Below are 25,373 nucleotides of genomic sequence, written 5' to 3'. Positions count from 1 at the left end.
AGTAACTTTGAGAAAGTGCCTAAGGGTATAGAAAATTATTTTTCTGACCGCAATTGGGCCTGCATGTCATAACCTAGGAGTGGTTTCAGATTAAATTGTTAAATAAGATCAGATCAGATTGATGTTGTTGCTGCAACATGTTACACAAGATCATTCTATTCTGAATGATATAAGCAATGTTTTTTGAGAGGAGTAAACTATAATTTGGAATGGGGTTAAGAATGTTAATCTGACTGAAAGGTATTGCATAACCATGGACAACAAAGAAAAAGATCACACTATTGGGTTCAGGTAGAACCTTTGGCACCTGACCTCAGATGCAGGTGGGACGAGAACAGGTAGGATGGATAAGGTATATTATGACTGAGCAGTGTATGCGGTGTGGTATCCAACTTTTGTGCCAAGGATTCGCAAGGATTTATACAGTTATATGATCTCATTGAATTGAAAAGGAGTATCTGGATTGAGTGGATATTAATTAGTGCTGAGGGTAAATGTAGACATACCTACATCTTAATTAACTAGTCCATTTCTGATGGAACAGCTTGTGGCAGTAGTCCAGGATTGCTCTGACTTTTGGTCTGACCATGGATGGACCCAAACCAAAGTCACACCGCACCCCATTTAAAACCTGGATGCAGTTGCCATCGGAGTTAGTCACAGGGTTTGAGACAAAAATTACCTATCAAATATATCTACACGGCCTGAAGTTTACATCATTTTGTTGATAACAACTGATGCTTGAAGTTTTAATGCGTGTGTGAACAGCGGTACATGTTCCTGGCCATAAATCATTTCTGGTTGTTTCTCTCAGTTAGGCCTACTGTCACAACTGTGTCGCTGGCAGGAGAGTTACCCCACTCAGCAACTCTGTTGCATAATGAAGTTACAGGTCTGTGGGCTGTAATATTTCCAACCCTGACTTATTGGAATCAAACACATATATTGTATAGTATAGTAAATTCATGTATGGTTTGGTGTACTTACCTCTAGGTACAGCTAGCTGATCTGATGATCTATTTCATGTAGAGTAATAGTGTAGAGATTTCTCTCAGTTACTGTCACAACTGTGTCGCTGGCAGGAGAGTTACCCCACTCAGCAACTCTGTTGAGTAATGAAGTTACAGGTCTGTGGGCTGTAATATTTCCAACCCTGACTTATTGGAATCAAACACATATATTGTATTTTATAGTAAATTCATGTATGGTTTGGTGTACTTACCTCTAGGTACAGCTAGCTGATCTGATGATCTATTTCATGTAGAGTAATAGTGTAGAGATTTCTCTCAGTTACTGTCACAACTGTGTCGCTGGCAGGAGAGATACCCCACTCAGCAACTCTGTTGCGTAATGAAGTTACAGGTCTGTGGGCTGTAATATTTCCAACCCTGACTTATTGGAATCAAACACATATATTGTATAGTATAGTAAATTCATGTATGGTTTGGTGTACTTACCTCTAGGTACAGCTAGCTGATCTGATGATCTATTTCATGTAGAGTAATAGTGTAGAGATTTGGTTATGCCAGATATATTATTTGGGGTGGGGTAGGGGGTGGGTGGGGGGCCATGTAAATATAGCTTTTAGTAGAAAAAAGCTGTGAATCTTTCTTAAAAAAATAGACGTCATATTTAGCTCAAGATACTTGTATACTTCATATTACCATCCACATTGTGGCAAAGAAATGTCATTTTAGCACCTTTTAGACCTATTTATTTCACCTGTAACTCTACAACAGGCACATGCATATACCTGTTTATGACAGGAAATTTGATAGCTTTGACCTACCAGGGTTCATCAGTAACAGGCCAAAGGTTGGGGATTCACCCCGGCGCTTCATTTTCCAACACATATACCATTGTGTACCAGAGAAAAAAAGTTGAGTATGGCATTATTAAAACTACGATTATTCAGTCATTCATAGATCTTCCTGTTATACCAGATTAAATTGTTCACTAATTAGAGCAACGGGACAGGTAATTCTGTTATGTGACTTTGTGTCCTTGTCAAGGACATAATTATTTAATCAGCAATTCAGGATTTTAAATGATAATGTTCAATGTCTAGATGAACTTTCCAACGTTGCATAACTTTAGTAATTCCACACCTCTAATCCACTTGAATGAAGAAGAAAGTCTGCCCTGAATAAACATATTGGAATTTCAGGTATAAAATGTTCCTTTAATAAGTTGAAAATTACTGTGCACTACACCTGCTGTTGTTAGAGACTGAGTTATTGGTCTAGAGTATATGTGTACTTCATCAAATAAATCCCTTCAGCTTATAGGCCGTGTCAGTCTCCAATGTAACTCAGGCTGTTCTATCAATTACAGTTAATTATACATGGGCCAGATGCCAAAAAGTCTGAAATCTGTTCAGAAAAACAAGAATAAAAACCAGCAAACGCATGCTTAGAATGCAGACTTATTGAGAACTTGTCAGTTAAAATTCATGATTACTGATTTTCTTTTGTCAGGTGTTAATTTGTTAAATCACACTGTTTTACTTCTGCTGGAGATTATTCTGCGATAGTGAAATATGATAATTGTTCCCAGACGTCCTTAACATGGGTATTTGAAACCTGGGTTATCAATTTACTCACAAATTTAAGTTATAAATGACAAATCTTTGCCATTTTTACTGGCTGGTACATAATAAGGCATACATGTACAGGTTGTATGGTTTGTGAAAAATTATCTGAAGTTTTAAACTAGATCCAGTGAAAAGGTGGTCTGATCTGCCTTGTGTAAGTGTTATGTCATTGTGCTGGTCAGGATTTAATCCTGCTGCCCCTGGCATTGTAGAGCCAGAGCATTACAGCTGTACCTGTGTGAGGAGTGATCATGCCATGTCAGGGCCAAATTGTGCGGACTCACCCTCCCCCTTCCTCTTCCCCTCCTACCTCCCCACCACTCTAAATTCCAGAGCAGGATCCTGGGTATGTCATATCATGAGACCACAGGCTCTGCATTAGTGAAATGCCAAAGTAACCCCTGTTGTCCACACTGTTGTAAATATAACTGATGCTTTAAACAAACATAAAACAAAACTTTTGATAAAGTACAAACATAGTGCCACCCCATGGTGTGGAGGCACACATACATGTGGTCGGTAAACTCTAAATACATCCCTGATTGGCTTTTATTTTGTAGAAAAAACAGTCTGAATAAGACTTTATTTGCGAAGAAGTGATTGTGTGACAGTTTTCCGCATCAAGCTGTGATCGGTCTTCTGAATTTACAATTTACAATTTAGTCTACCAGAACAGTCCTTTATTCAGATGTCACTGATGTTACGTTTCAAAATATAGTTTTGTTATTGGATCATCATGACAGTAGAGATCAAATAACAAGTAATGTAGATTTTTTGAAATGCTTCGTAATTGGATGAAATCTGCTTAAAATGCTCATAGACTATAGGAAAGGTTCAGAAGTGTTTAGGAGTGTTTGTAAAGAGTGAATTCATACCAAAGTCAACCTTTTATACATGTGCATGTATGCTGATCAAGTACATGCGTACTGATGTGGTCATTGAAACTCGACACTTACTCTGACCTTAGCCCTGTTTCATTCATACCACTATTGTAGAAGTGTTCTGGCTTACTCCATCACCATCACTCCTATTTGCCCTACTTACATGTATAAATTCTATGCTATGTGTGGTGCTTGAACATGCTTGTTTAATGCTTTTCCTGAGCAGTGGCAACTTGTGTCCAGGCTGGACTGACCATTGTTCTATTTAAATACATGACACACAAAACAAAACACTATCACAAAGTAGGCAGTAGGCCAATAGAGGTTATACAGCTTAGACCTGAATTACTGTAAGCCTATAACCCCAACAGTTTTCCACATAGTTTTGATTTTTGCTGGATACATAGATACACGGATGACTGTGTTGCGACTCACATTTGTCCATTTTCGCAGTTGATAGGATTACTAGATAGGCGTTTTCCTTATATATACTATATAGATTTGATTTTTTTGTCTGGGCTACCCCCCCCCCCCCCCCCACCTTCCCCATTTTTCCGTGCAGAGTTTAAATTTTTAATGGGTACATGGATACACAGATGACATGTGTCAGGACTCACATTTGTCCATTTTTGAGGTTGTCAGGGTAACCAGATAGCAATTATCCTTACATGTACTACATAAATAGAAATCGTATCTGCATAAAGTTTGGATTTGAGGTGGACACCTTTGTCAGCTTGCGATGAAGATTCCCCTCACCACAACGCTGCTGGTATTCTTTCATGCATCTCAAACAAATGTATTTGTTGGGTCGTATGTTTTGTTCACCTGAACTCTTTTTATTGGTTTACTGCCTGTTCGGCAAAGGTGAAGTTGAAATGTGTTCAATTTTCCCAGTCACCACCGTTATGCATTGTCAAGGCGGACTCTGCCACCCGCCACTGGTGGTCATAGGCAGGGTGTATGAGAACCAGGCTTTCGTCAGAAACGTTCTACAATGGATGGGAACATCACATATAATTCTACCACTACAGTCTGCATCACCCCTAACAGAAAGCACAGTGCCACAGCTATTCAGAAGGTATACACAATAGCCTTTTAATAAATCACAGATTTAGGCCAAACTGGGTGCATGTACTTTTACAAGGCAAAGTTACCTTTGTGTATATCAATGAAGATCTGATATCTGCAGCCTGTGTGGCAGCGCTTTGTGTGATATTGTTTTTAATAATTTGATGACCTGTATCCATGTCTCCCCCTACTGATGGAATTCCTGCAAAATCCTCACTGGTTCAAAATCTCTAGTTAGCTAAGGCATTGGTCATGCAAAATTTTTTTTTTTTGGGGCCATGCTGATGTTCTGTTATTCTACATATGTGTGTTGTTCTCCAAACATTTTTTTTTCAAGATCACCAATGAAAGATGTAATTTCTAGAAGACATTGAAAATGCATTGCAAAAAAAAACAGTAGTTAGAACTTAACATGTGCTTAAGCAAAGGAAAACATTCTGTAAAATGTGATGTGAAATCATACAAATAAGCATCTGGTATGGAAAGAATTCCTGATTTTTGCACCCAGGTGTGTCTGTTTAAATATTGGCAAAAGGTCTGATGATCAAAGATCACAAGAATTAAATAATCTTTTTTTCAGTTTGATTTTATTTTTATACCCTCCACCAACATTAAGAAAAGATTCATTCTGCACGTTGAAACAAAAATTTGAATTCGCATGGCCTCCTGAGAAAAAACTTGATTATGCATACCATAGGATTACACAGGATACGAGTGCATCATAAACAGGTATAAAAATTACAATCATCTTTCAGATACTTAATTTGTCCCTAAATTAAAATGAAAACCCCACAGGAGGTGTGTACACTGAGTGTTCTGCTCAGGCCAATTAACTTCTTCACAGGATTTAAATATAACGGTTTTGCACCCAAGGTTATAGTCATCAGATATGGCTACATTTGTCTAGTGTTTTATGTGTGTTTGAGTGTGTTACAGTCACTGTAGTAGGACGCTGTAGAGAACGCTGTAAATGCTTGTGGTCATGATAACTGATACACACGGACAAGGTGTCTGATATACTTGACACTAGGGAAGGGCGTGATATCACTGTGTGATAATCTCTGAAATCACACAGGCGTTATCACTGTTATCATGGTGTAGCAGGACATTACATATGTGTGTAATTCCCAGTGTCATTGACTTTTGGTGTTCTGATAAAACATCGAATGTCCTTCAGCTATAAAAGCACTTGACTTTGTCATGTTAATACCGATAAAGCTAAGCAGCCCATCAATGTGCAGCATAAAAATGGCTTTATGTGCAGCATTTATTAGCTCATCATCAAAATCAGTAAATACATAGGGGTTACAATTATAAAACCAAGTGATGTTTTTTTTTTTTGCTAGAAGTGATTAGCGAAAAAACATTTGGGTTAGTAGCATCCGGGTGGGTATGTCCATGATTGAGTTCAGAAACGCGAGAAATTCTACATGCCATTTTGATGAATTTTATATTTAAAAATCGTGATGACCTTTTATTCTGCTTAAGCCTGTGACCTTTAATGTTGCATTTTGCCCCGCCTTACCTGCACCAGCAGGGTTATTTCCTGGAGAGGATGACATAGCTGACCCAGGTGTAGGCAGGTTGTCAAGGTGACGGGGTGTATTTGTCCAGTCTGTAAATCTCTGATCTGTGTTAGTGTGTGATGGTCATGTACTCACCGGGCCACCACAGATCTGACTCTGGTTTTAATCTGTCTCTGTGGTTACTCAGCATTGGCCTGTTGTGTGCAGATGTGATGTGAATTTTTTAAACATTTTACAGACACACCATGTCTTTCTTAATGTATGTCTTGACCACGGGGGCTCAAATCCTGTCCATAAACTCTGTATATGCCATATACCAGCCTCTCACACAAGGAAAGGTGTGAAATGACTTTTGGCTTGCACCACGCAATGTCTCTGAAAATTCAAGAAATAAAGCCTTCAACTGGCAACCTCTGCACTCATTTCCGTGCCTGGGGTTATGAAATGCCCGAATCCACCGTTAGTATTTCCAGATCATTTGTATCTTGTCCCAGTGGCACTTACACACTTATTATGTGCTGTCCAAGCCCATAAGACAGTAATCTGTTAAGTTCTAGTTCATCTTTGATTTATACTTTTAGAATGGTGATTGTAATTTGTCAAAGGGGCCACCGTGACCAAGTGGTTATAGCATACCTGTGCGGTGCAAATAGTCAGTAGCCTGTCTTCAATGTGGATGCTGTGAATTCAACTTCAGCTCATGCTCGCTTCTGCTCTGGTTGTAGGTGGAAAGGCCTGGCAGAAAGCTGCGGAAGGATGTGGGTTTCTCCCACCTCCCATTTCTGCCCGCCTTCGGATAAGTGAAATATTCTTGAATAAGTAAATAAATAAATTGGCAAAATTACAGGCCATATATCTGTACATATTTGTAATGGATGAATGATGCTGAAGTACAAAAGAAGATTAAGGTTTTGACAGAGTTCATAGTTGAGCAGAATGTATAATTATTGGATATTCATAAAGAATCATTTTGTACATCATCTTGTGCAGAAGTGTTGTTAAACAATATTTTGACATACACGTAGCTGTACCTGTGCAAAAAAAATCAGAACACCAAGCTGGAAGCCACAGAAACATTGCCTGTCAGAGAATTCCCTGAAATCTGTGTGACCTCATGTGGCAATCGTACTCATTCTGGGTCCTTCATGGCTGAGTGGTTAGCGTGCCAGTACCGCTCAATCACTCAGGAGTCTCACACTAAATACAGTCACTGTGAGTTCAAGTCCACCTCATGCTGGCTTCCTAGGTCCGGCGTCCTCAAACCATATTGCAAGTGAAAATATGCTGTGGTGCGACTTAAAACACCAATGAAATAAATGAAATAAATCCATTTTCTTTCATACGCTGTTGAAACCTGTAAATACAGTATACAAAAGAATCAGCACCTTTACTTCACTGATCCCTACTCCATTATTGATGAAGTTACACTCTACCATGGCCATGGGCTAGCAGTGTAAGGATCTAAGATTTAAAACAATTTGTCAGAGAAAAGCTAAATCATTTAAGGGTTTACAGGTCACAAATTTTAATAAATGCTTTACTGGATATTGGAGTACCTATGGTAAATATGAATTTTGTTTGCATTTCTGTAGAGTGCTTGTGTGTAGATGAATAAAAATATTTCAAAAGTGTTTAACCTATGAGGACCCCTGCAGTTACCAACAGGTAAATTGAATGTATTTCTTATCACTGCTATTAAATTTCTGATACTTGTGATTGTTCTGTAGGTCATTGAATTATCTGCACACACATTCCAAGCAATATGTGGGGCAGTTTTACATTCTGTTGATTTAGAATGCCTTATAAGTGTTTACACTGTGTGGAGTTTTGAGTTGTCGGGGGGGGGGGGGGGGGGTCTCAAGTACGTACATGTAGGTAGCAGCATACAGAATATAGGTTGAAATTGAATCTCAAGCTGAAAATTTATTCTCAAATATTTTTATGGTACTAGCAGTGATCTATATTTCTGCCATATACAATGGGTTGGGATATCAGTGGATTGGATATAGGATTGTCCCAGTTCTCGAAGTCTTTGAGAAAAGTGCTTGGTATTCAAAGTGGCACCTGAAGTTGGGTCAGTGAACAGGTAGGCTTATAGAGGTGATGATAACGAGCCCAGACAACCAGGTGTGTTCAAGAATATAGATGAGGAGCAAGTTGAAAGGATAAAGGACCCTGGAGTAGAATTATTGTGGTTGAGCAAATGTAAAGTGAGGGTGAACCACTGGTAAACAGCAAGACAGAAGCAATGACAGTTTCTCTGTTTACCTTTGACTGAATTATGCCCCATATCAAGGGCTTGTCTTTCAACGAAATGTATACACCCTGTACTGTGAGAAGCAAGGTTACTCAGCAGTTTGTCAAACAGAGCTCTTTAGATATGCTATAACAAACAGAGGTGAATACAAAAAAAAACTAGCAAGTGGCTATGTAAATGCCCCCTAGAGGTGGACCAACTGTGCTCTCCTCAGTGTAGTAGTGGATAAGAGTGGGATTGACAGTCACAAGGTCCTGTTATATATCCTCTGGTCAGTTTGAGACGCTAGCTTGTCTGTGGTTACTTCAGAAAGTCTTATCTTAAATGTAGCTGATGTTCAGGCGACTGGGATGCACGTGCTGTGAGGCAGAGGATTCATATGATGTGGAGAGAAGCCCTGTGTACGACCCTGAGAGAGCAGAACGCAGACGTGAAGTGAAATATGCTGACAACTTAGCTCTAGAAACGGAATCCAAGTTTTCTGTAAAAGACCAATTGAGCATTGAACGTTCTGCAGATACCGACGAGCCACAAGTGGATTCTGCAGTAAATTTTAAAAAGGAAGGTGATTTGGAGGTTTCTGATAAGCCTGAAGTTGGGACTAGATCTGAGGTGACACCTATTGTGATACCTGAAATTGTTGTGGATGATCGTGAAAACGGCTCTGTGATTGACAACTCACCTGTCGCCGTCCGCCCAATCACTGATCAATCAGAATTTGATATAGAAGCATCTACTCTATCTGATCAGGTAGGAAATTATACATACATGTACATAGTCTTTACATTCATGTACACCTGACTTATAGCATGTTTACAGGAAACACTCTGATCTGCTGGGGGAGGAGGAGGGAGGGATTGTAAAACAAAGCATTTCAGTTTTGACATTGTTTATATTTTCAGTGGTTGACTATGGGCCTCATTAGACTCGTGCACTTATAATGGACAGGAACTGTCCTGTGCTGAGCATATAATTGCCATAATCAAGTTTCTTGCTCCTAGAAACACCTAATGGCCCTAACCTTCATGGCCTTAAATCTTTGTTGTTTATCTGAAACATATAGATGTTGGTTTGAAACACAGGAACTTTGAATTAGTGTTTGTGTGAAACATGGACACTTGACTCTTCATTGTTTTTTTTGCAAAACTTGACGATGTGTGAAACCCATGGAGATGTTGATTCCACATTGGTGTTTAAACATGGAGGATTTGACTCCCCATTGGTGTTTGTGTGAAACATGGAGGTGGTGACTCTTTATTGGTGTTTGTGTGAAACCTGGAGGCTATGATTCCCCATTGGTGTTTGTGTGAAACATGAAGGCTTTGACTCCCCATTGGTGTTTGTGTGAAACATGAAGGCTTTGACTCCCCATTGGTGTTTGTGTGAAACATGAAGGCTTTGACTCCCCATTGGTTTTTGTGTGAAACCTGGAGGCTATGACTCCCCATTGGTGTTTAATTCAGTTCACATGAGAAAAATGGAATCACTTTTGTTGTTGTCCTGCTGAAAATTTGGGGCTTATAAATCTTATTGGTGGTTTCCTGAAAGTTTTGGGCTTGAAATTGCATTTGACAAGTGTAAACAGTGATTGGTTGTATGTGTGCATCTACCCCATGTAGCATGGGTATGAGATTGTGGTGCTGCGTACATGGGAGACTGTTCTCAGAGTGATAGCCAAATGGTGCATGGCTGTTTAACTGTGCACTGCCTCATGTGGCCTGCATGTGATGTGATGGATTGCATGCGGATATGTAGCAAAGTGATTAACAGCAACTTGAATATGACCTGTTAGTTTGTGTGGATCATTTTGGTTATACTCATAACAGTTGTCAGAGGTGTACAGTTTAGTAGGCAGTGTATTACATGTCGACAGCAGAAGAATTATTCAAATAAATTTATGTTATGTATTTATGAGAAATACATCTCCATGTTACTGTTTAGTGATGCAGATTGATTGTCTTTGTGCATGCACACTGGGTTGATGATGAATCCTGTGTGTACATGAAGTATGGAGAGAGCCACTGACTATCTCTGGTGTCTCCTCACCTGCACACTGAGTTGATGATGAATCCTGTGTGTATATGAAGTATGGAGAGAGCCACTGACTATCTCTGGTGTCTCCTCACCTGCACACTGGGTTGATGATGAATCCTGCATGTATATGTAGTATGGAGAGCCACTGACTATCTCTGGTGTCTCCTCACCTGCACACTGAGTTGATGATGAATCCTGCATGTATATGTAGTATGGAGAGAGCCACTGACTATCTCTGGTGTCTCCTCACCTGCACACTGAGTTGATGATGAATCCTGCGTGTATATGTAGTATGGAGAGCCACTGACTATCTCTGGTGTTTCCTCACCTGCACTCTGAGTTGATGATGAATCCTGTGTGTATATGTAGTATGGAGAGAGCCACTGACTATCTATCTCTGGTGTCTCCTCACCTGCACACTGAGTTGATGATGAATCCTGCGTGTACATGAAGTATGGAGAGAGCCACTGACTATCTCTGGTGTTTCCTCACCTGCACTCTGAGTTGATGATGAATCCTGTGTGTACACGTATATGTAGTATGGAGAGAGCCACTGACTATCTAGCTCTGGTGTCTCCTCACCTGCACACTGAGTTGATGATGAATCCTGTGTGTACATGTATATGTGGTATAGAGAGAGCCACTGACCAGTTTTTATGCAGCAGTGATGCCACCAGCACTTATCACCTTGTATATATTTGTTATGTAACATGACAAATTTTGGTCAGCTCTGGACATTTACGGTTCTGTGGTCTTAAAAAATACTGATATTGTCTTTTCTCCGCAGTGTATAAATTTACATGAATAAATTTTGGTGTTTTTAACATGCAAAATGAGAATTTTCCCCCGAATATATGCAAAAACATGCTCTTTCTTGAAGTTTTGTCCACGTGGGATAACCCCAGATTGAGTTCTGACCTACATGCATATGTAAATCATGCCTGGTTTTCTCACTAACCCCGGCCCTGCTTTGGCTGTACTATTAACACAGGTAGTCTACAGTTCTATCTTAGGACATGGAAACTTTCATCAGAATACATGAGCATGTACACATAATGTACATGTACATGAGCCTGTACACATAACGCACATGTACATGAGCCTGTACACGTAACGTACATGTACATGAGCCTGTACACATAACGTACATGTACATGAGCCTGTACACATAACGTACATGTACATGAGCCTGTACACGTAACGTACATGTACATGAGCCTGTACACGTAACGTACATGTACATGAGCCTGTACACATAACGTACATGTATGTGAGCCTGTACACGTAACGTACATGTACATGAGCCTGTACACATAACGTACATGTACATGAGCCTGTACACGTAATGTACATGTGCATGAGCCTGTACATGTAACGTACATGTACATGAGCCTGTACATGTAAAGTACATGTACATGAGCCTGTACACGTAACGTACATGTACATGAGCCTGTACACATAACGTACATGTACATGAGCCTGTACACATAATGTACATGCACATGAGCCTGTACACATAACGTACATGTACATGAGCCTGTACACGTAAAGTACATGTACATGAGCCTGTACACGTAATGTACATGTACATGAGCCTGTACACATAATGTACATGAGCCTGTACACGTAACGTACATGTACATGAGCCTGTACACATAACGTACATGTACATGAGCCTGTACACGTAAAGTACATGTACATGAGCCTGTACACGTAATGTACATGTACATGAGCCTGTACACATAATGTACATGAGCCTGTACACGTAACGTACATGTACATGAGCCTGTACACATAACGTACATGTACATGAGCCTGTACACATAACGTACATGTACATGAGCCTGTTCACGTAACGTACGTGATACTTCAGTGGCAGCTGCACTTTGGCGGCAAGGGCTCGTCTTACTACAAGAAGACACAGTTTGTGTACACACACCTAATGACTAGTCATCGTCATACGGCTGAGACATTGTCAAGCGTGACATAAAACCCCAAGCATACCAGCATACATATACATTATCTCAGCCGTTACTTACTTGTTTATAGCGTATATAAAGTTTATATACGTACCTCTACAGTTTATTTCCAGTGCAGGTGAAACAGATGAGGCTGTGTTTAGTGTGATTGTCTATGTGATAATGACAGCAACATGCAAAAGCTCTCTGTTCTATGGTTATATTAAAGTGCATTTGCATGTACATTTATTATTTACCATGATTCTGGATAATGTCCCTTCCATGGGTTGTAGAAAAAAACTTTAGAATACATTCACGCAGGTTTATGAATTTAGGTGAACATGGTGGTCTCCTCTTTATTGACTGTTTTTTCTGATGGTAGTATTCATATTCGGGCTGTAGACATTACGGGAGACATTACCGATGAGATTTCATATATCCAATCACTCATGGCCTCCCCCTGGATTTTCGTTGTGGTCAGCTCATGTGACTTTAAAGCTTCTTTTACTCTCTCAGGTGACTATTAATATTGAGCTTGTTAACATGACTTCTCCACAGTTAATGATCAATTAATGACTTCAGTGAGAGGATAAACTCACAGCCTGGACCTGTAAACCACACTTGGCTGTAGTATCAATAATTTATTAAGTTAATAATCTGAGTCAATATGTGGTTTGTTACAAACAAGGATGCATTGGTCAGCTGACCAATTTGAGTTGATTTATTAAATAATAATTATGAAAATTTCCCACGAACTCTTCGGAAATATCGCTTCAATAAACCATTATAATTGTGGTTTTGTTGAACTACAGACAGTGACAGTCTAATGGCATTTAAAAGGCAAGTTGAATTGCTTACAGCCACTAGCTGGCTTTAACCGTAGAGTGCAGGGAGTGGTAAATGGATTAAGTGTTAAATTCTTGTTGTATGGACATATGTCATTTGATGCTAATGTAGGTCTATTTGACTGATTCATTACTTAAATCTTCAGGCAGTATTGGAGAAGATATTCTTTCATGTGACAATTACTGGTAATGGCAAGCTGTTCAAGAATATATGAACTGATTGGTGAAGTTAAAAGCCATGTGATTGTCTGAAATATTCCTAATCAATGAGGCACTCATTAATTATCACTGTGGAAAGATGATAATAAGTGATGCATGGGAAACTCTTTTATCTCTGTAGCACCACATCACGTTGCCATGGTGACTGGTAACGCCGGAAACACTACCCTATCCACTGGGCTGCACATTGTTGAGAGTGTGTGGCGTGGCAAGCATTGATTGACAGTGCGAAGGAGGAAGCTGTCTGTCGTGTATGTTCAAACCTAATGCTCAGACCACTACACTCCCATTCTCAGTGCTGCATGTTGGGATTGTGCAAACAACTGGCAGAGTCTGGGAATGTACCAGGCATACAGAAGAGCTCTGATAAACGGGGAAGTGTTTGACTGCTCAGTGGACAGAGAAACTCTCAAAGCCTTGTGGGAAAAATATTTGGAGGGGAAAGACTGTAGGGTTCGTCCACTGTCGGGTACTTCAGGTGTGGCCTCAGATCTCTGTTCGCTGTCCAGTTCATCGGGAGATCTTCTCACTGCGGATTCTGTAAGCAGTTGTCTGATGAACCTAAAGCTATTGATCTTTATAGTAGAATGGTTTTCTTTTTGTTAAGCTAAACACATTCTCATATCCTGATAGCTACTCAGCTGAATGTTCAGGCCCTGGCACTGTGGATGTGGAAAATGTGGTGGAGATGTATGTCAGAAGAGTTGTCTGTAGGTTGTGGCCATGATTCAACTTGTGACAATTTTGTTGTTATTCCAGTTATGGCCCATTTCATTGCCTCTTTAGGTGTAATTCTCTTCTGCTTTATACACAGAGCTCTTTCATTGTTGAACGTTTTTTCAGTTTGCTACAGAAGAAAACACTATTTTCAACACACCTGCTTTGAATCATTGACATACAGTGTAAGGTGCAAATCAAACACAAATACTCGGCAGTATTGAATAATTATTTGGTAGCTCCAGAGACTTCACTCAAGTTTGTTTGTGTTGATGAAGTGTGTTGTTGACAGAAACATAGTGTAGCTTTGCAATGTTTTTCTGGTTTTTGCCTCCAAGCTCAGATGTTTTAAGCTAAGAGTAAAAAGTAAAAGCATCATAAAAACACCATATGCACGGGTGAAAATGGACCAAAAAATCGCCTTGTTGACTTTTTCTATTTGGAAGAAAAGATCAAGTAAGCCTTAAACTGATCAAAAGTTCTTTTATAGTTTTCTAAAATGGTGTTTGCAGATTTATTTTCTCAAAAGAAAAAAAAAAAGATAGACATTATCATGTGGTATTAATGTACAAATACCAAAGAGTCTTTGCTTCAAAGAAATGTTCAGTTAGGCCACAACGTTATACCCCAAGCACTCACTCACTGACTCACTCAGTTAGGCCACGGCGTTGAACCCCAAGCACTCACTCACTCACTCAGGCCACGATGTTAAACCCCAAGCACTCACTCACTCAGTTAGGCCACGTTGTTAAACCCTGAGCACTCACTCACTCAGTTAAGCCACCGCATTATACCCCAAGCACTCACTCACTCAGTTAGGCCACGGTGTTAAACCCCAGCACTCACTCACTCACTTAGTTAAGCATGACGTTAAACCCCAAGCACGCACTCACTTATTGACTCACTCACTCACTCAGTTAGGCCACGACGTTAAATCCCTAAAACTGACAGTCACTGTCTCATTTGCATAGCATTAGGGCTGTGTGTACCAACACTATGTAGTACAGATCATCAAATCAGTGTAAACGTGCTCTGATGGAATGAGGAGCTCGAAAAACTCCTTCCCACTTGAAACAAAGTGGTCCAAAGATACTGGATGAACAATTTTTTTCTTTCCTTCAAGGAACTGTTATCATTCAAAGTCAAAAAAAGGTACATGTATTTGATAAGGTCTTTTTAACAGCCTTGCGATGTCGTAAATTGCATGTATGCTTTTTTAAAGTGGTTGTAGTTCTCCTGAACATTTTATTGGTGCATGTTTGTACATGTACTGTGGTCAAGTGATGCTGGAGAAATCACTGTGAGCAGCGTATTACATGTTTGTACATGTACTGTGGTCAAGTGATGCTGGAGAAATCACTGTGAGCAGCGTATTACATGTTTGTACATGTACTGTGGTCAAGTGATACTGGAGAAATCACTGTGAGCAGCGTATTACATGTTTGTACATGTACTGTGGTCAAGTGATGCTGGAGAAATCACTGTGAGCAGCGTATTACATGTTTGTACATGTACTGTGGTCAAGTGATACTGGAGAAATCACTGTGAGCAGCGTATTACATGTTTGTACATGTACTGTGGTCAAGTGATGCTGGAGAAATCACTGTGAGCAGCGTATTACATGTTTGTACATGTACTGTGGTCAAGTGATGCTGGAGAAATCACTGTGAGCAGCGTATTACATGTTTGTACATGTACTGTGGTCAAGTGATGCTGGAGAAATCACTGTGAGCAGCGTATTACATGTTTGTACATGTACTGTGGTCAAGTGATGCTGGAGAAATCACTGTGAGCAGCGTATTACATGTTTGTACATGTACTGTGGTCAAGTGATACTGGAGAAATCACTGTGAGCAGCGTATTACATGTTTGTACATGTACTGTGGTCAAGTGATGCTGGAGAAATCACTGTGAGCAGCGTATTACATGTTTGTACATGTACTGTGGTCAAGTGATGCTGGAGAAATCACTGTGAGCAGTGTATTACATGTTCGTACATGTACTGTGGTCAAGTGATACTGGAGAAATCACTGTGAGCAGCGTATTATTGGTTTTTGTATGTTTTGCTTCATCTGTTCATACAATGTCATGTTAATAGGAAAATTGTGGCTGGCATTTAAATGCTAAACGTATCCTATTTTCCATGAAATAAGTAAATGAGTTTGTCAGTGACAGTCACAAGATTGTGTTGAGAGATTTCATTGTCCTACCCAGTTAAGACCGGTGTGTAACAGGGTCAAACTGGCTGATGTAGTAGTGGACATGGTCAGGGTATCTCCATTAAGACCGGTGTGTAACAGGGTCAGACTGGCTGATGTAGTAGTGGACATGGTCAGGGTATCTCCCTTAAGACCAGCATGTAACAGGGTCAAACTGGCTGATGTAGTAGTGGACATGGTCAGGGTATCTCCGTTAAGACCGGTGTGTAACAGGGTCAAACTGGCGGATGTAGTAGTGGACATGGTCAGGGTATTTCCGTTAAGACCAGTGTGTAACAAGGTCAAACTGGCTGATGCAGTAGTGGACATGGTCAGGGTATCTCCATTAGCAACATCATGAACATCCTATTTTTCATGTAAGCTACATGTGTATGATAGAAAATTCAGGATCGGTTTTTGTTTTCCCATGTTCAAGCTATGATGACACTGCTTTCACAGCATGTATGTACATGTAAATAATTGATCAGGTTTGATCCAGTACCATTAGCTCACATTAACTGTTACCTGTATTCATGTGTGTCGACACTGATCTGTATTCGTGCGTGTCGACACTGACCTGTATTCATGCGTGTCGACACTGACCTGTATTCATGCGTGTCGACACTGACCTGTATTCATGTCTGTCAACACTGATCAAACTTCGTCACCAGACATTGTCACCTTGAATTCCTGCGCTGATTGTTAACGAATTGCTTGTCTATCACACAGACACTTACATGTAGCATGATTGATGTACATGGAAATAGTGCTCAGCAGGTTTCTTGTTATTCATTTTAGTGTCAAGGTCGTAAAAAAAAATGAACATTTTTATCCAAGGTGCGCACAGTCCTTGAAACTCCTCGAAAGTGCTTGAAAAATACAATTTCATTTTCTAGTACTTGAAAGTCCTTAAAAAAGACAAATACTCCTGGAAACTCCTTGAAAATCTTACTTTGTCCTGAACTTAAATATTGTCTGCTGACTGCTGAGTCTGTATATCAGGAGCTCGCTGATAATTATCCAAAAATCAGGGCTTCCACTGGCACTCGCCATTGTCGCAAATATAGAACAATTTTTTGAAATGGCGAAAAATTTGATAAAACGGGAATATTTTTGGCAACAGATTTATTTACTTAAGAAAAAATACAAACGTTGTACAAAATCTGCAGTGAGAGTTTTCTGGGGTTTTTAGCAGATTTTTGCAATTTACGAAGGGATTTCAGCATTGTTGCAAATTGACTTACATTAAATAACTCTTGAAATCATTTTTGTTAAATAATGAATAAGAATCATGGCATTTTGGGGGATGCCTTTCATCGCCAATTGTAAAAAAAAAAAAAAATAATCAAGGGAAGTAAATCAAGGTAGAGTTACACCTGTAAATGAAGCTACCTCCCATGAAAAATTTGAACTTTTCCACTTAATAAACTATTTTTTTTTTTTTGGAGCCGAAGTAAATTAAATGTTTGAGAATATGTGCCATTCATAAATGTGTACGCCATCTGGCTTTCTCCTGTCAGACTGTTACTCCAATGTACTGATCATAATGTTGCATGTAAATAAACTGAATTTACAAATAATTTCGTAACAAAATTTTCTGATAGAAGAAATTACATTTTACTAGGATCCTACAGATAGGTTGAAAAAAGGAAAAATAGTATTTACTACAAAATTTGATTAGTGGCTAAAGTGACAGGCTAAAAAAAATACTGACCCAGAGGAAGCCCTGCATAATGATATATGGCATTCATTTTTTTTTACTGAGCCATGGCCAGGTCAAAGAATATGTTGCATTACAGAGGTGAAAGGCAGAGATTTCTTACAAAAGCAAGCGTACTATTCAATATACATGCATGCAAATTAAAGCATCTATAATTCCGTCTTAAAATAGAGTCTATAATTTGCACCATTGTATGTTTAAACTGGCCTTGAAAATGGCAAAAAACTCCTGGAAAATTCCTTGAATTTCATTTTCATATACCTGTAGGAACTCTGTTATCCCAAACATTGAAGGTTCCATTGTTAGTCAAAGTGAGGCTTACTTAGAGCTCTTAAGTCTGTGAAGGAAATTTATATGTGAGAACCAAACTGGGTAAATGGGCAAATTATCACATATAAATTAGGCCACACCAATCTAAATTCTTGTTTTATGGGTGGACTATATCTTCTTCCAGTGTCAGAGAAGGTTATAAAAATATAACATTTTATTTTGTTTAAGACATGAATAGAAAGATCTGGGAAAAACAGAAAAATTATAAAAATATCAAGATCAGCCAAAACAAAAAGGTGAATTTCCAGTTTTGTTCTCAGTTTGGGAGCACAAACTTTTTCTGGATCTATATGACACAGCTGTAGACATCGCTTCGGTGTATGTACTTGTACGGTAGTAGGGTTATATTCAGAATGTTCTTGTGGAGTCTGAATTTGATATATACACAGTATTCTTGTACGCCATAAAACACCAATGAAATAAATAAACAATAAACAAGAAGTATATTCTGCTGACATTACCGTGATGTCAAACAGAAAAAAATGTAAAATTACTGGAAATAGATCTGAAGATTCAAAACTTAATTTCAAAAGGGTGGTCTTGGCTGACTCTGCTTTTTAATCTGTCTCTTGCTGGTTTGACTACAACCTTCAGTTATTAGGTTTGTCAGGTACATGACAAAGGGCAGTGGTTTCCTCTAGACGCTCCAGATTTTATCCAGTCATGGACCTCATCAGCGTTGTGTAATTGGAAAATTATTTGTGTATGGCATCAAACAATATTCACATATAAATAACAAATAATGGCAAAAGGTAAAATTTCCATTTCCTAGCAGTATTTGGCTTTCTTCTTGTATTACTCTCTTTTTTTTTTTTTCTGAGACTGCACATTATAGAACACTGCTAATGAAACTGTTATTCATACGTGACAGGAAACAGAAGGAATGGCTGACAACGTTGTACCTAGAATCACCAAGCCAGCCCCAGATTTCAGGGGCCAGGCTGTCGTGAAGGGAACCTTCAAGGAAATCTCTCTGTCAGACTACAAAGGGAAATATCTGGTGTTCTTCTTCTACCCTCTGGATTTGTAAGTTGTTATTCAAATGAAATAGATCTTGGTGATCAATCTTTTGAGTTCCATAAATCCTGTGCAAAAATAGAAAATGTCCTATATGTACTTGATGATAAACTGTTTCAATCATGTGTCATTATACCTGCTGGGCATGTAGTTTGGATATTAAAAGTGCAGAGTATCTTGTATATTTCCATCACTTCCGTTGACGGTTACATGCCATCCAGGATTATGCAAACATGTTTGATGTTTGTTGTTGTGTTGCAGCACATTTGTATGTCCGACAGAAATCATTGCATTCAGTGACCGGGCAGAGGAATTCAGGAACATAAACTGTGAGGTGGTAGCCTGTTCCACTGACAGCCATTTCTGTCATTTAGCATGGTAAGTAGCCTTGTAGTTTGTTCTGTGGTGTTTGCCATGGTAATTCACCTGGAAAAAAAAGATGGAGGGCACATGCTCATACCTTGGTTTAGCTTCACTAATTGTCAGACGGATTGTTTCAGAATGTACAAATGGACAGTTCCTTTAACTTTGTGTTTCTTTCACTCAGAAACGTGATCACTGTGACATAATAATAGTGTTTCAGTCATATCTCAGTTACAAATAGCACTCAGAAGCTGGGAGATACATGTTCCCTGTTAAAGTAGTGTTCTAAGGGGAGAATACTTTTGTGTGCGGAGAGCAAATACCTAGTTATCTCTTGTGTTTTATTGGCTTATATTGTGACGTCTATATGTATCACAGTTATCTTTGATTACAGCTTATTTTCTGTTTCTGTGATTTGAATAATCAAATAATGGTAATATTTTGAACCAGTCTGGTTTAATATGATTTTGAAACTTTGATACTGAGCATTTGTTTGCTAACAGGTGGGGAAAATAAGCCTTGTAGATTTTGATATTTGATCTATTTATGAATATTATTAAAATCAGATAACAAAAAATGTGGGATAATGCATGGTAATGTTTTCAGGGTTAACACACCGAGAAAGCAGGGTGGTCTAGGAGACATGAAGATTCCGCTACTCTCTGATAAGAACTGTTCCATCGCTAAATCTTACGGAGTTTACAAAGAAGATGAAGGAGTCACATTCAGGTTTGTCCCCATTAGGTTTCAAGAAATGTTTTGTAATATCACATTACATTTGACTTGAATGATAGAAATTTGGTTTTCTTCACTTACATAATGTAACTAAAGACTTAGCTGTCCTAGTGTGCTAGTAGATTTTGTGGCAGGACCACTGGACATCCTTAACCATGAACTATTGACTCCTGTTTCTTTCAGCTGACAGGTTCTCAGATATCTGGTCAGGTGAAGAAGTTTCACCTGGACTAGTCTGGCTTTCTCTGGACTATATCTGTTTTCCCCTGAATTCTGTTTGGTATTGTCTGGATTCTGTTTGGTTTCTTCTGTATTCTGTTTGGTTTTCTCTTGATTCCTCTGGAGTCTGCCCATTTTCCCCTGGACTGTGTCTGGTTTCCTCTCGAGTCTACTGTTTTTCCCTTGGACTCTGTCCAGTTACTCTGGAGTCTGCCCTTTTTCCTTGGGACTCTCTCAGGTTTCCTCTGGAGTGTGCCGCTTTTCCTCAGGGACTCTCCCTGGTTTCCTCTGGAGTGTGCCCTTTTTCCTCAGGGACTCTCTGTGGTTTCCTCTGGAGTATGCCCATTTTCCATTGGATTCTGTCCAGTTTCCACTAAGGACTATCCATACATTTCAAAAACACAGTTCTGAGTATATCATGAAAAACCAAACAAATGACATCTGCACAGAGCAGTTGAATCTGTTCCAAGCATGTACAAATAGCATAAAACATTTATGGTTTTATATCTTACTTTATGAAGCTAAAAACAAAAGGCTTAGGCACCTTTACGATTTGTAATGAAATTTGATTTGACGGATTTGACGTACAAACTTGATGATGGTTGAAATAATAACGATAATTGAAAATTCCTGTTTCTCCGCAGAGGCCTGTTCATTATCGATGACAAAGGTAATCTCCGTCAGGTGACAATTAACGACCTGCCAGTGGGGCGATCATTGGATGAAACCCTGCGATTGGTCCAGGCCTTCCAGTTCACAGATAAACATGGAGAAGGTAAACGACACAAATACATGTACTTTCGCAAACAAGTGTGAATGGTCCTGGGTTTGATAACACAAGTATGGAAGCTCTCTGAGGGTGTTGGTAATGTTCCTGGGTTTGATAACACAAGTATGGATGCTGTCTGAGGGTGTTGGTAATGTTTCTGGATTTGATAACACAAGTGTGGATGCTGTCTGAGGGTATTGGTAATGTTCCTGGATTTGATAACACAAGTGTGGATGCTTTCTGAGGGTATTGGTAATGTTCCTGGGTTTGATAACACAAGTGTGGATGCTGTGTGAGGGTGTTGGTAATGTTCCTGGGTTTGATAACACAAGTGTGGAAGCTCTCTGAGGGTGTTGGTAATGTTCCTGGGTTTGATAACCCAAGTGTTGAAGCTCTCTGAGGGTGTTGGTAATGTTCCTGGGTTTGATAACACAAGTGTGGATGCTGTGTGAGGGTGTTGGTAATGTTCCTGGGTTTGATAACACAAGTGTGGATGCTGTCTGAGGGTATTGGTAATGTTCCTGGCTTTGATAACACAAGTGTGGATGCTGTGTGAGGGTGTTGGTAATGTTCCTGGATTTGATAACACAAGTATGGATGCTGTCTGAGTGTATTAAACCCGAAAGTTCTTGGTTTCTGTGACTACCTGTACGTACATTTAGTATTTTGAAAATCAGCTTTGCTAAGCAACAGAGCCAGGTTCAGCCTAAATATCAATTATTAAAACCATACCCTCTTCCTCTCCGGCCATAAGTGGGAAGGTCTGTCAGCAACCTGCAGATGGTCCGTTTCTACCTACCATAATGCTGGCCGCCGTCGTATAAGTGAAATATTCTTGAGTATGGCGTAAAACACCAATCAGATAAATAAATAAATAAATAAATCAGTTGTTAACACATATAAACCAGAAAGCTGTGTCAGATTTCGTCACTGTGGATCAAACAAACCCAGGTGGGTAACCTTGAAAGCATTGAAACTCTTAACTCTGACTCTTAATTGCGGTGTTAGACAGAGAATGTTCAGATTCAGTGTTGGGTCTTGACTACCATTTGTTGATCGACCTCTTGTCTTCCACCAAGACATTTCTTCAGCCCATAAAACTGGTTATAGAACAATCAGATGTATAAATATTAGATAGCAGCATATACTGTTAGATAGCAGCATATACTGTTAGATGACAGCATATACTGTTAGATAGCAGCGGGGGCCTCCGTGGCTCAGTCGGTTAGCGCGCTAGCGCAGCGTAGTGACCCAGAAGGCTCTCACCAATGCGGTCGCTGTGAGTTCGAGACCAGCTAATGCTGGCTTCCTCTCCGGCCGTACGTGGGAAGGTCTGCCAGCAACCTGCGGATGGTCGTGGGTTTCCCCCGGGCTGTGCCCGGTTTCCACCCACCATAATGCTGGCTGCCGTCGTATAAGTGAAATATTCTTGAGTACGGCGTAAAACACCAATCAAATCAAATCAAATAAAGTTAGATAGCAGCATATACTGTTACATGGCAGCATATACTGTTACATAGCAGCATATATTGTTAGATAGCAATACATGCTGTTAGATAGCAGCATATACTGTTACATTACAGCATATACTGTTAGATGGCAGCATATACTGTTAGATGGCAGCATATGTTGTTACATTACAGCATATACTGTTACATGACAGCATATACTGTTACATGGCAGCATATACTGTTACATGGCAGCATATACTGTAACTGGGTTCTTCAAAACAAGGTAGAAAACAATAGACAATAAATAAAGTTGTACATTGGTAACGTGTTGGGGTCGGTGCATATGTGGTTATGAAATGGGTTATGAACTAATTTGATCATTAATGGTTTGTTGATGAACCAATTTGATCAAAAATGGACTTGATGAATTAATTTGATCAGAAATGGGCTGTTGATCAACTAATTTGATCAGAAATGGACTGCTATGGAATTATGATGCCAATAGTAAACAAATTAAAAATTGCTGTGGATTTTTTGTTTTCTACAGTTTGCCCAGCAGGATGGAAACCAGGGCAGGACACAATGAAACCCGACCCCAAGGGCAGCAAAGAATACTTCGGGAAGAAAAACTAAGCATTTAAAAGTGGAAAACAGGTTTCCCCAAAAGAAACCGTTGCCTTTTACAGGTAGTCATGAAAGGTGAATACTCTGCAGTGAATCCAAAGATGTTTCAGATTTATGATGAAGAATGGGGAAATGTGTAAGATTTTATACATTTTGTTGGTTTCAGCATTCTTATTCCAGAACACTCAACACATTATTGCTGGAAAGAAAGCTGGTTTTAAGTATGTAAATGTGTGAAGGTGTTTTATAATATGTAGCACTTTTTAGTTGTTCATTTTTCATGTTAAAGTATATTTACTTTCATAGGACATTCAGTGTTCAGTGACGGTTATTGGGGATGTCTTTTCAAAGACTTGAATTTTTTATCAGAAACGTCTGTGTCTTGACTGAGCTCATTTGTATGCTGTTACTAGATGGTATAAGAGTTGTAATACTGTAACATTTTTAAGTATTGGGTGATAGCAATACAGTCTATTCTGATGTTCGTAGCTGTCTTTTGCTGTAGGAGAAAACTGAAGAATCTTATGAAGAAAATTAAGATGGTTTTTGTATTCAGTATACACGTATGAGAAAAATAATAAAAAAAAGCGAAAATTGACTACTCCCATACAGCTAACTATGAGAGATCATTCTAGTGATTTTCTGTGGAATAAACACATTTGATATACTGTTAATGATTGTTTTTCTTCTTTTGGGTAATGTTTAAAAGGCATCTCTTGCCACGTTATGGCTGCAAGGTTGCCAGTGGCGTAACGTTAGCCCATTATCATTCAGCCTGCCAGAGTCTCGCCACGCCATGGCTGCAATATTGCCAGTGGTGTAACGTTAGCCCATTATCATTCAGCCTGCCAGAGTCTCGCCACGCCATGGCTGCATTATTGCCAGTGGTGTAACGTTAGCCCATTGTCATTCGGCCTGCCAGAGTCTCGCCACGTCATGGCTGCATTATTGCCAGTGGTGTAACATTAGCCCATTATCATTCAGCCTGCCAGAGTCTCGCCATGCCATGGCTGCAATATTGCCAGTGGTGTAACGTTAGCCCATTATCATTCAGCCTGCCAGAGTCTCGCCACGCCATGGCTGCAATATTGCCAGTGGTGTAACGTTAGCCCATTATCATTCAGCCTGCCAGTCTCGCCACGCCATGGCTGCAATATTGCCAGTGGCGTAACGTTAGCCCATTGTCATTCGGCCTGCCAAAGTCTCGCCACGTCATGGCTGCATTATTGCCAGTGGCGTAACATTAGCCCATTATCATTCAGCCTGTCAGAGTCTGGCCACGCCATGGCTGCAATATTGCCAGTGGCGTAACGTTAGCCCATTATCATTCAGCCTGCCAGAGTCTCGCCACGCCATGGCTGCATTATTGCCAGTGGCGTAACGTTAGCCCATTGTCATTCAGCCTGCCAAAGTCTCGCCACGCCATGGCTGCAATATTGCCAGTGGTGTAACGTTAGCCCATTCTCATTCGGCCTGCCAGAGTCTCGCCATGTCATGGCTGAAATATTGCCAGTGGCGTAACGTTAGCCCATTATCATTCGGCCTGCCAATGTCTCGCCACGCCATGGCTGCAATATTGCCAGTGGCGTAACGTTAGCCCATTATCATTCAGCCTGCCAGAGTCTCGCCACGCCATGGCTGCAATATTGCCAGTGGTGTAACGTTAGCCCATTCTCATTCGGTCTGCCAAAGTCTCGCCACGCCATTGCTGCATTATTGCCAGTGATGTAACGTTAGCCTATTATCATTCGGCCTGCCAAAGTCTCGCCACGCCATGGCTGCAATATTGCCAGTGGTGTAACGTTAGCCCATTGTCATTCGGCCTGCCAAAGTCTCGTCACGCCATGGC

General features: G+C 39.9%; 1 protein-coding gene across 2 annotated transcripts; it reads left to right on the top strand.

The window, feature by feature from the left end:
• The first annotated feature begins 8,643 nt into the window (after positions 1-8,643).
• Positions 8,644-24,198, top strand: LOC135470103 (peroxiredoxin 2-like). 2 transcript variants are annotated; one of them, XM_064748856.1, is made up of 6 exons: positions 8,644-9,075; positions 19,218-19,372; positions 19,625-19,741; positions 20,333-20,455; positions 21,325-21,455; positions 23,448-24,198. In XM_064748856.1, exons 1-6 carry the CDS (start codon positions 8,659-8,661, stop codon positions 23,531-23,533), a joined length of 1,029 nt encoding a protein of 342 aa, XP_064604926.1. In that variant the 5' UTR covers positions 8,644-8,658; the 3' UTR covers positions 23,534-24,198. The 2 variants fall into 2 exon arrangements, with proteins under 2 accessions (XP_064604926.1, XP_064604927.1); XM_064748857.1 differs by lacking the exon at positions 8,644-9,075 and adding an exon at positions 13,706-13,921.
• The last annotated feature ends 1,175 nt before the right edge of the window (positions 24,199-25,373 follow it).

Source organism: Liolophura sinensis, chromosome 7 (assembly GCF_032854445.1).
Source record: "Liolophura sinensis isolate JHLJ2023 chromosome 7, CUHK_Ljap_v2, whole genome shotgun sequence".
Lineage (NCBI taxonomy): Eukaryota > Metazoa > Mollusca > Polyplacophora > Chitonida > Chitonidae > Liolophura > Liolophura sinensis.
Note: the sequence above shows the minus strand (reverse complement) of the source record. Positions and strands in the feature narration are given on the sequence as shown.